Source organism: Perca fluviatilis, chromosome 8 (genome assembly GCF_010015445.1).
Source record: "Perca fluviatilis chromosome 8, GENO_Pfluv_1.0, whole genome shotgun sequence".
NCBI lineage: Eukaryota > Metazoa > Chordata > Actinopteri > Perciformes > Percidae > Perca > Perca fluviatilis.
The window spans coordinates 3437522-3450083 of record NC_053119.1 but is presented as its reverse complement, the minus strand read 5'-3'; the positions used below and the strand labels follow the sequence as shown (position 1 = coordinate 3450083).

At 44.6% G+C, this 12562-nt stretch overlaps 1 protein-coding gene across 1 annotated transcript in view; it reads right to left on the bottom strand.

Annotated features, from left to right (window-relative positions):
• spg11 (SPG11 vesicle trafficking associated, spatacsin) overlaps positions 1-12039 on the bottom strand; it is a 65550-nt gene extending 53511 nt beyond the window's left edge. Inside the window, 8 exon segments of the mRNA XM_039808299.1 lie at positions 555-672; positions 1719-1864; positions 3364-3773; positions 5528-5659; positions 6518-6737; positions 8868-9095; positions 10790-10980; positions 11711-12039. Of these exon segments, the coding sequence (XP_039664233.1) occupies positions 555-672; positions 1719-1864; positions 3364-3773; positions 5528-5659; positions 6518-6737; positions 8868-9095; positions 10790-10980; positions 11711-11907 (1642 nt within the window). The 5' untranslated portion in view covers positions 11908-12039.
• Between the last annotated feature and the right edge of the window lie 523 nt (positions 12040-12562).

Genomic DNA, 12562 nt, shown 5'->3' with positions numbered 1-12562 from the left:
CACACACACACACACACACACACACACACACACACCGCGCAGACAGAGAAGCATGTACACAAACACACAATCACACACACGCACGCCGACACACACACACACACCCAAGCACACACACCCAAGGCAGAGAGAGACACGCAGACAAACACATATAAGCACACACACACACACACACACGCAGACAGACACACACACGCAGACAGACACGCATGTACACAAACACACACGCAGACACACAAGCACACACAGACAGATACACACACCCAAAGAAAGACACATACACACACACACACACACACACACACACACACACACACACACACACACACACACACACACACACACACACACGTTGGGAACAGTAAGTATGCAGAACTAGCACTAACAAGTACTGCAATGACTGAAGTCTCTTTTTGTAGTATATCTGAACACCATCGTGGAGCAAAACCAAACTCAGAAGACAAGAATTCACGGTGAAGGAAATGTGAAAAGCCAGGCAGTGAAATGTGTCGGAGCTGATTCCAGGTTCATTATGTAAGCGTGTGTGTACGTACTGTCGGCCAGGCTCAGCGTGGAGGCGGCTGGAGGCTGATCGGCAGCAGGGCTCAGGAGGTTCTCTTTGCTCTTCAGGTAGAAATCCACCGTGTCCAGCTGACGGTTCTTCAGACCAGCCTGCCACACAAATCAAAACCGAGACCGTTTGGATCCAAATCCATCAACATGTCATAGTTCTGTCAGAACAGTCTCCTCTTCTGTAGGGCTGGGTACCGAGAACGGTGATAAACCCTTGTGTTGACTTTGGGTCAAATTGACCCGTTTTCAATTTTTGTTTTACATCAGAAAATATGGGACGTACAAATAAGCGCTGAAAATGTTTAGAAGAAAAATTTTACAATTTAAAAAACGTTGGAAAAAGCAAAAACAAACTGTGAAAAAAAAGTGTTTTTAAACTGTTGATACGGTGCCCCGTACCTGTGTACGAGCGTGCCTATGTTCCCACATTTCTAAGATTTTTCTCAAAATTAGGCCCTATGTTCCCACATTTCCTTTTTTATAAATTTGTATCAGATTTTATCCCCCTTTCTCCCAATTTGGTAGCCAATTACACCCAACCTATTATCCAGCAGCAATGGACTACAGATGGAATGTAACCCTAACCCTAACATAGGACCTAATTTTAAAAGAATCTTAGAAATGTGGGAACACAGGGCTGTGGGAACATAGGGCTGTGGGACCATAGGGCTGTGGGACCATAGGGCTGTGGGACCATGGGGCTGTCGGAACATGGGGCTGTGGGAACATGGGGCTGTGGGACCATGGGGCTGTGGGACCATAGGACTGTGGGACCATAGGACTGTGGGACCATAGGACTGTGGGACCATAGGGCTGTGGGACCATAGGGCTGTGGGACCATAGGACTGTGGGACCATAGGACTGTGGGACCATAGGGCTGTGGGACCATAGGACTGTGGGACCATAGGGCTGTGGGAACATAGGGCTGTGGGACCATAGGGCTGTGGGAACATAGGGCTGTGGGACCATGGGGCTGTGGGACCATGGGGCTGTGGGACCATAGGACTGTGGGACCATAGGGCTGTGGGACCATAGGGCTGTGGGACCATGGGGCTGTGGGACCATAGGGCTGTGGGACCATGGGGCTGTGGGACCATAGGAATGTGGGAACATAGGGCTGTGGGAACATAGAGCTGACCCCGTACCTGCAGGGCGTGGATGGGGATGGAGCAGCGCCCCCAGCTGTTCAGGTGACAGACTGCGTCTACTGTTGCTGCGCTGCCAAACAGCATCAGCCTGCTGAGCAAGTCCTGCTGGGAAACTGAGAACAAGACCTGGAACACACCAGCCTCTGGAGGGAGGGAGGGAGAGAGGGAGGGAGGGAGGGAGGGAGATGCACAATACATCAATGTTTTAATCGTCACCGCAATGTCAACTTGCAAGATGAACACATCGCAAAAGACTGCGACCTACCACAAAAGACAGTTAGTTGAAAGAGAGAAGAATCTACACTTTAAAATGTATTTATTTATATATATATTTTTTTTATATAAATAATACTGCATTTTGTGTTCAGATCAATTTGTTCAATACAAGAATGTTGTAAATGATTTCCTTTAGTTAGTTTTTTTTAATTAGCAAGCAATGTGTTGCAGAAAACTGAGTACACAGACAGACAGACAGACAGACAGACAGACAGACAGACAGACAGACAGACCTCTGACATTGCACATTATCTTTTGATACATTAAAGAAATATTGATTATAGAACATATACAGTATATGAATGTGCAGTATATCAGCATAATTCCCAGCTCAAAGTCAAATTCAACAAGCTGATCCATTGCGCTGGGCAGCTGAGTTTAAATAGACACACGGCTCAGAAGGAATGGAAGAAGAAAAGTATTGGGAGGCAATGCAAAAGTAGTCCCCTGGAAAAAATCTCGCCATGACCCTTCCGGGGCTCCGTATAAGATCAGGAATATTAGTGGAATATTTATTAATTTACATGCAGCCGTGCAAAACAGGCAAGAGGCCGTAAACTGTCACAAACTGCGCTGAAGGCGCTGTATACGTGTCCAAAGAATGCTTCTAAAAACCGAATAATACCGACATATCACACACGTCTTGATCAGAAAATGCTTAATCGGAAAAAGGCCTTATTGGGAATATCCAAACGGAACGCGCTGCTTAAATGACCCGTACAAATTCAGAATAATAGTGGCAAATTAGTGTGCCTGTACGTAAACCTACTCATTGTTAGACTTACTCTTGAGCAGCAGTCCGTGCAGCAACTTTTATTTTGTCTTGTGTTCGAAATGACGAGCTTACTTTCTCCTCTCCCGTAGGCTAAACTCACTCGGCCAACAGTATTTGAATATATTTTTTTATATATTTTTTTTATTCTAAGGGGAATTCAAAAAGTCCAACGGGAAAATTATGAACAGTTCGAGGTGTTTTTCACTGTTGATTTGTTTCAATGTTTCACTGTCTTTTAAGTTCAAGAATTGCAACATCGATTCCAGAAGTCAACGAGTAATCTAATAAGTTAAATTATCCAGATTTCAATATTGACCGAAATAATCGTGATTATATTTTTTTTCCATAATCAAGCAGCCCTAGAAATCTAGACCACCCTAGCGGCAGCAAATGTAATCTGCAGCCAGGATCAGTCTAGCAACTCTCTCCGTTGGCTTGCGAGCTGGAAAAACCAAACTCTGGTCAGGCCAATCACATTGTGTAAAGAGTCAGTGGGCGGGGCTTATGTCTGCTGCTGCTAGGAACAGTGGTCTGTGGAATTGGTGTCTATTAGTGTGCCTGTACGTAAACCTTACTCATTGTTTGACTTACTCTTGAGCAGCAGTCTGTGCTGTCTCTCTCCGCAGCGCTGAACCGGAGCCGCTTCGCCCTCCGCCACCTGGTGGTGGCTCACTCTGCCAGACTCCAAATCCCAGAGGGCCACTGTGGTCTGCCTGTTGCCGGGGGAGACGAAGGTGAGCTGGGCGGAGAATTCGGACACGGTGAGCTGAGACGGAGCAGACGCTTCAGGGACGGAGAAGGCGACGGTGGCCCCACCGCGCGGCACTCTGCTGTGGGCCGCGGACGGGGCCTGGTGGGACTCCAGGTAGGGAAGGGAGGAGGACCAGGAGGAGAAAGAAGAGGAGGAGGAGGAGGAGGAGGAGGAGGAGGAGGAGGAGGAGGAGGGAGGAGCAGCCTGCTGGGCTCGGCGGTACATGGAGGCCAGACGAGCTTCCCACGAGCTAGAAAAGAGAGATAAGATAAGATCAACTTTACTGTTCCACAATGTGTTTTTATAACTCAGACTATCAGACAGCACAACAAGCACTTTAAACGTACATTTTTATAAATTCTGTATTGTATTTATTAGGGCTGTGCTCGATTGAAGAAATTCTTAGTCAACTAACACTCATTCAATAGTATCGACTAATCGATTAGTTGATTTAATCGACAGATCTGTAAATCTGAGTTTCTTCCTGCAAAGAGTCGTGCTAAAAGCACCACTTTAATTCTTGTGTTTACCAGAGATGAGCTCGTACGTTTCTTGGAAATAAGTCATTCAGCATGAAAACAGCATCAGACATGACTAATGGAGTAAAGAGATCTAAGTTGACTAAGACCAAAACCACCGATTAGTCGACTAATCGACTAAAGAGGGAGCAGCCCTAGTATTCATGTATTGTATTTTTATTTTATATAGTATTTATTGTATTAGGCGGGTATGAGCACTGTAATTTCCATTTTTATGGATGAAATAGACTTGACTTTGACATTGACAATGTTGCTTGAGCCAACTCCCATGCTTCTGCCATTCCCATTACCAACATACATACAGACATACACACATAGATGTTATTGAACAAACAACACAGCAAGGTTCTTAAAACACTAGTCTCGCTTTGCCAGACCTTCCTCCACAGCACTACGGAGGAAGGTCCGGATAATCCACACAGCATTCCGGGATGGGAGAAAAAAAAAAAAGAAAAGTGCTCTGGTTCATAGGATAAGGATTGACTTTATTAATCCCACACTGGGGAAATTCCTTTGTTTCAGCGGCACAAAATAAAAAAGATTCTCACACACACACACACACACACACACACACCAGAATAACACAAATACACATAAAATTGACAAAAAATATACAGAAAGTATTGTAAGAAATAGGAAGGGAAGGGACATCTGGTGTCAGACTACAGAATATACAGTGTGTGTGTGTGTGTGTGTGTGTGTGTGTTGTGTGTGTGTGTGTGTGTGTGTGTGTGTGTGTGTGTTTAACTATATTCGCGGTGTCCAAAAACCGGGAGTCCAGTATACTTGTGGGTCCCAGATGGTTAAGGTTAGGGTAATGGGCTAGAGAATGCATTATGTCAATGACAGGTCCCCACAAAGATAGTGCCACAAACCTGTGTGTGTGTGTGTGTGTGTGTGTGTGTGTGTGTGTGTGTGTGTGTGTGTGTGTGTGTGTGTGTGTGTGTGTGTGTGTGTGTTTGTTTAACTATATACGTGGGGTCCAAAAACCGGAGCCCAGGATACTTTTGGGGGTCCCGACAGCTTTGTGGGACCAAAATGCTGTACCCCCCCAAGTTTAAAGGGCTGTTTGAGGGTTAAGACTTGGTTTTAGGATTAGGGATAGAATTAGGTTATGGTTAGGGTGTGGGTAAGGGTTAAGGTTAGGCATTTAGTTGTGATGGTTAAGGTGAGGGTAAGGGTTAAGGTTAGACATTTAGTTGTGATGGTTAAGGTTAGGGTAAGGGTTAAGGTTAGGCATTTAGTTGTGATGGTTAAGGTGAGGGTAAGGGTTAAGGTTAGGCATTTAGTTGTGATGGTTAAGGTGAGGGTAAGGGTTAAGGTTAGGCATTTAGTTGTGATGGTTAAGGTTAGGGTAAGGGGCTAGGGAATGGGGTCCCCACAAAGACAGTGCTACATCCGTGTGTGTGTGTGTGTGTGTGTGTGTGTGTGTGTGTGTGTGTGTGTGTGTGTGTCAGTGTTTTACCGGTCAGTGCTGAAGGTGGACCCGAGGGAGGCCATGCTGCAGTTGGAGCTCGACACACTGTCCTGGTCTGTCAGGTGCTGGGGCTGCAAGGGGGGGCGGGAGGCGGCACACAGCAGGTGGTCCGGGTGCAAACTGGAAGACACAAGCAGGGCCGTGCAATTAATCGTCGGCTCCCAGTGATCACAAAAACCGAATAATCAAGAAAAACAATTATTTAGTTCATCACGTTTCGCAAGTAAACTCTTATTTTCTCTCGTGTTCTGAATGAAAAAATAAAATTTAAATAGGAAAAGTATTACGGCAAATTTCACAGTTGTATGTGTGTTTTTACTGTTGATTTTATTGTTTTTTAAATTCAATAATTGCAACATCATTCCAGAAGTCAACGAGTAACTAACACATTGTTGCACCCTAGGGTCCTTTGCACCATGACCTCGAGCCAAACACCCCCCCAGAAGTTTTTTTCACCTGGGTCTAACACTGGGAGAGTTAGCGTAGAGTAGCATTATCAGCTGAATAGGGGGCTAATGGATCCAGTGATGTATCTCGTAAATGACCCCACTAATAATGCCCGAAATGATACCAAACGTCTACAGTAGTACATATAGGTTATGTACTCATAAAACGATGGATTGGAAAGTTTGTAAGTACACCAGAAGTTTATTTAAATAACACTTGCCGGGTGCCCAGATAGCTCAGTTGGTAGAGCGGGCGCCCATATTTAGAGGTTTACTCCTCAACACAGCGGGCCTGGCTTTGACTCCGACCTGCGGCCCTTTGCTGCATGTCATTCTCCCATCTCTCTCCCCTTTCATGTCTTCAGCTGTCCTGTCAATAAAGGCCTAAAAATGCCCCCAAAAAGCATTTATACAGTATATATTTATATATTTATTAGATATTTTAATTGTCCCATTGTATGTTTTGTCTGTGGTGTCTGAAACGGTGTCATGGATGCCCGGCACTTTTCAAACCACGCAACAAATGAAGTACCTGAAGTAGTGGTCGAGGTCGACGGCGACGGCGGCGTGAGACCGAGTGACAGCCACGGCTGTGCTGAGATCAGCTGACACCTGGAGGAGGCAGAAGGAGGGAGAGGAGGAGAGGGAGGAGGAAGAGGAGGAGACGAAGTCGTCCTCTGCCTGGACAGAAGTCAGGTACGCCGGGAGGTCGACGCTGGCCAGCAGACGGCCGTCACAGATGTTGTACACAGCTGGATACACAGTTAAAGAAGAATCTGAGGGGATCTTAAAAGGCTAACAGCCATGTTTCTGTGTCTAAGTGACTGATGGGAACAACAATGGTTGAAATTGGTCCAGTATTAAGCAACACTACAGAACTTTTCCGCTTTGTTCCCCCTACAGGTTGGAAGCCGAATTGTCCATAACCGTTACAGTTATTCTTATGTCTCATTCGAACTACACATCGGCTACCCGATCTGGCAAACTTGCACCAAAATAATGTACCTTAAAATAATGTACCTAAAAATAATGTTTTCCAAAATCGTTTCAGTGGTTCATCAACTCGTAACAGGGTGAACGCCACTTCTGCATTCGCTTTGCGGCCCTCTACCGGCTATAACCGCACTATGCAAGTTTGCCAGATCGGGTAGTGGATCTGTAGTTCGAATGAGACATAATGAGATGTAAACGTAATGAGACATAATGAGACGTAATGAGACGTAATGAGACGTAATGAGACGTAATGAGACGTAATGAGACATAATGAGACATAATGAGACATAATGAGACGTAATGAGACGTAATGAGACATAATGAGACATAATGAGACACAATGAGACATAATGAGACATAATGAGACACAATGAAACGTAATGAGACATAATGAGACATAATGAGACACAATGAGACGTAATGAGACATAATGAGACACAATGAGACGTAATGAGACATTACGACAGCAGTAATGGACAATTCTGCTTCCAACCTGTAGGGGGACCGAAGAGGAAGAGTTCTCTAGTGTTGCTTTAGGCAAGACAGAAACAAGCCGCAATGTAACGTTAACGGGCAATTGCGCATCGTCAGTTTGCGCCCACTAAAAGTTCTGTTTTTGCCGCTGACAGACTCAGATTATTATTCTAAAAGGCCCGGACACACCGAGCCGATAATCAGCCCTCTGACAGTCTGGCGAGGTCGGTGACTCGAGTCTGTTCGGTGTGTTCTGTGCCGTCGTACTCAAATGAGCCATCTGATTGGTGGAGAGCTAACCAGGAAACAGCGAGCGGGATGAGCATGACTAGAGTCTCTCAAAATCTGATGAAAATCTTTTTAAACTGACCTTTGTTGATCTGAAATGAAGACAGATTCAGGAACCACACACACACACACACACACACACACACACACACACACACACACACACACACACACACACACACACACACACAACACACACACACACACACACACACACACACACACACACACACACACACACACACACACACACACACACACACACACACTTTCTCTCTTCAAATGTTTCCAGAAACATGTCTCGTGAACTATTTTAGTCCGATATGAGATCGTATTCTCAACGAGCCGCCATGACAGTCTGGCTTTGAATTTCCGGAGAAACCAGACCCACGTTCGTCCAATCAGCTGCCGGTTATCATTTTTGCGCGACAATACAGATTAGCGCCGCCTGCTGCTATGGAGACGTATTACGTCTCGTCTCTCCGGTGTGTTCTGAGGAACTTTTTGGACCGACTCGGGGAGACCGATCAGTCCGATCGGCTCTGTGTGTCCGGGCCATATGTCTGACAACATTATGGAAAGGATCCCTACAGAGATAGAGCTTTTAGTTAAAGAGTAAGATCCTTTTAGTTTAACATGAAACAGCCCTGAAATCACCATCACCAAACTCCACCAGACTCCATGTAAATAATCAGGACTTTTAGCGTGTATAGAGCCAGCATATCTCCACCAGACTCCATGTAAATAATCAGGACTTTTAGCGTGTATAGAGCCAACATATCTCCACCAGACTCCATGTAAATAATCAGGACTTTTAGCGTGTATAGAGCCAGCATATCTCCACCAGACTCCATGTAAATAATCAGGACTTTTAGCGTGTATAGAGCCAACATATCTCCACCAGACTCCATGTAAATAATCAGGACTTTTAGCGTGTATAGAACCAGCATATCTCCACCAGACTCCATGTAAATAATCAGGACTTTTAGCGTGTATAGAGCCAGCATATCTCCACCAGACTCCATGTAAATAATCAAGACTTTTAGTGTGTATAGAGCCAGCATATCTCCACCAGACTCCATGTAAATAATCAAAATGGTATGAGTATTAGAATGTATTGAGGATACAGATGAGTCCAGTGGAGTGGAGGATGAACAGGGTTTCCCTGCAGACACAGTGGTGGACGGCAGTGTGTCCGCTGCCGTGGGTCAGCTGGATGCTGCAGCAGGACAACATCTGGGGCTCCACCTCCGCCTGCTGCCACCGCAGCTGCAGCAGCCAATCACGGTTCAGCAGCACGCAGGCGTGGCCGGCGGCAAACGACAACACGCGCACCGACTGCAGATCGCACACACCTGGGAACAAAGACTCAGTTAGGCAAAATTACACAGAGGGGGAGGGGGGGATTGAACGTATTTAAAGACTGATGGCCTGTAAGCATCACTGAAGTGCAAATAATACAGTTACCGACTGAATAAAAGTTATAATAAAAGGCTGTATTGTATTCATATCATGGGCTAGAGCTGGGCAATATACCATATTATATCGAAATTGTGATATGAGAGTACATATCGTCTTAGATTTTGGATATTGTAATATCGTAATATGACATAAGTGTCTTTTCCTGCTTTTAAAGGCTGCATTACAGTAAAGTGATGTCATTTCCTGAACCTACCAGACTGGTGTAACTGTTCCATTATTCACCTTTACCCACTTAGTCATTATATCCACATTACTGATGATTATTGATCTAAAATCTCATTGTGTAACTATTTTGTGAAAGCATTAATGGTCAACACTACAATATTGTTGCGGTATCTATATCGAGGTATTGGGTCAAAAATATTGGGATATCTGATTTTCTCCATATCGCCCAGCCCTACGTGGGGCAGTTCAAAAACAATACACATTTTCTACAGGCTCAGTCTGCCTTTTAACCCTCGTCTTGTCCTCCATTCGACCATGCACTTGTCCTCTCCTTTCAACACTTTTGGCACTTTTTTGGACATTTAGCGCATCTTTTCACTACCATGTATAAACACCACTAACACTGACGTATTACCACCAGGGGAGGAATCATATTTCGGGGTGGGGTACCAGCTCGTGCCCCACTTCTAGCCCCGCCCCTGCCAAAAAAGGGGCAAGAATTGTCTGATATTTTTTTACCGTTAGTTTTAATAACGTTGGTTGGTAGGGTAGAAATTTGGCGTAAACACGGGCTGCCTCTCTCTGCACGTAAGGCTGAATTTTGGGAAAGAGACTTCATATACAGTATTAGGGGACCACTAAGGTTCATATAAAAGAGACTTCAGATACAGTATTAGGGGACCACTTCAAGGCCTATATAAAGAGAGACTTCAGATACAGTATTAGGGGACCACTAAGGTCTATATAAAAGAGACTCTCAGATACACTATTAGGGGACCACTAAGCTCTCTATCTAAAGAGACTCTCAGATACAGCATTAGGGACCACTAAGGTCTATATAAAGAGACTTCAGATACAGTATTAGGGGACCACTAAGGTCTATATAAAAGAGACTTCAGATACAGTATTAGGGGACCACTAAGGTCTATATAAAAGAGACTTCAGATACAGTATTAGGGGACCACTAAGGTCTATATAAAAGAGACTTCAGATACAGTATTAGGGGACCACTAAGGTCTATATAAAAGAGACTTCAGATACAGTATTAGAGGACCACTAAGGTCTATATAAAAGAGACTTCAGATACAGTATTAGGGGACCACTAAGGTCTATATAAAAGAGACTTCAGATACAGTATTAGGGGACCACTAAGGCCTATATAAAAGAGACTTCAGATACAGTATTAGGGGACCACTAAGGTCTATATAAAAGAGACTTCAGATACAGTATTAGGGGACCACTAAGGTCTATATAAAAGCATCCAAAGAGCACCATGTCATGGGACCTTGAAAGGAAGCATTTGTTGCTAGAGCCCCCAGAAGCTCCGTCCTCTTGCTCCGCCTCTGGTCCGACCTCTGAGGGTGCAGTGTGACCTTCTTGATGATGGCGTGTGGCTACTCACCGTCATCGTGCTGTCTGACAGTCTGCAGCAGGCGATCCGCGGGACACTCGGAGACGCAGGGCGCCGAAATGGAGGCCGAGCGCTCTGTCTCCACCTCCAGCAGCTTCAGGTCCCACTGAGATCCAACAGCCAGCAGTCTGAAGCCACCGTCGCTACCGCTGCCGCTCACAGCCGCCTCCTCCCAGCAAAAACTACAACCAGAAGAAACGTTTGATCAGTTTATCTGACTGTCGGTACAAAAGCTGGAGGCACACAATAGGCCCATGTCACACTTAACCATAAGGATTTAGATTATCAGCCATAATGTCTAAACCATCCCATGATGTCTAAACCATCCCATGATGTACGTGGTTGTGTAACTAAAGTTTCTGCTCCTGTAGAAGCTAGAAGTCTGGATGAAATCCCTGTGTGCAGAGTGATTTTGTTTAAAGTCCTTTCATTCGGCACTCGCCATTACTGCTCGTGTCCTCATTTTCAGAGGCAATGTGTGTGTTTTGCTGTCGCCGTTTCCATTTCCATTAACAGAACACAAAAACAGGAACTGAAAAAAACCCAAAACTGCTGCCTACATACTGCTGCATGTTGGTATTATAGAACTTTTAAAGCCAGCATTTAAGTTAGCTAAATAAATGGTTTCCTTTCATTTGTTTTACATCCAAAACACAGGCAGTTTGTTGTATTTCAGCAGAATACTGAAAGCAGAAGAACTGAACACTTCAATATCTATCACTATCTGTTTATTTATCGCAAGTTATCGCGATATTCAACAACGTCAGGGCATATTTTCCAACTTGAACTTGTAACAGAGTATTTTTAAAGTGTGGTATAAGTACTTTTACTATAGTAAAGGATAGGACTACTTCTCCCACCGCGACGCGGAGGAATACCAAACACTATTCTGCAGAAACAGACTGGACTCACTCAGCGTAGCAGCCGTCCGCTGCGGCCGGCGGAGCGTCTCTGTCCGCCGGGTTCCAGACCACCAGGCGGCCGCGGAGCCCCAGACATCCGAGCAGCGAACCGCCGGGAGCCAGCTCCGCTTTCTGGATGTCCGCTACCTCTCCACAGTGCTGGTTCTCCGGAATCACGCACACCTCTATGGAGCCGCTCTCCAACATCTTCACACTTTATAATTACACAGCTCACGGAGACATTTCTGCAGAAAAAACAGTCAATTAAACGCCTTTAAAAAGCGACGGGGACATTTCTTTCCTGTCATGTAAACAGCCGCTGGTTCCGGTGGGGGTCACATGTCCTGTCTGCCGCCTGTCAGCTGACCAAATCTGACCAATAGAAGAACGGTTTAAAAAAACAAAGTCGACTTAATCGAAAGCCGATAAGATGACGTTGTCGTAGAGAGCATAGATGTAGAGGTAAGAAATGTTTCACTCAGCAAAACATTATCATTTTTAATTAGTTTTTTAATATATTCAGACATGTGCATTTAGCCTCTTTTCTCTGTCCTCCATGGAATAACGTGTCTACTAAATTAAGAGCTTCAGATCCTATAATAATAATAATAATAATAATAATAATAATGTTTGTTGTGTGTATACCAGAGTCTGTAGAAAACCACATGTATACATATACATGTAGTTTTCTCTGTTGTTGATGTTTATGTGTCTGTCACATTTTTAAAAATCAATAAAAATCAATTAATTATTATTTATTTAAGCCTTGTGTTGTCTTCTCCGTAGACCGTGACGCAACTTTTATTTTTTTTAACGCTTTGGTCGTCTTTTTTGAGACTTTTGTCACTTTTTTCGAAAGTTT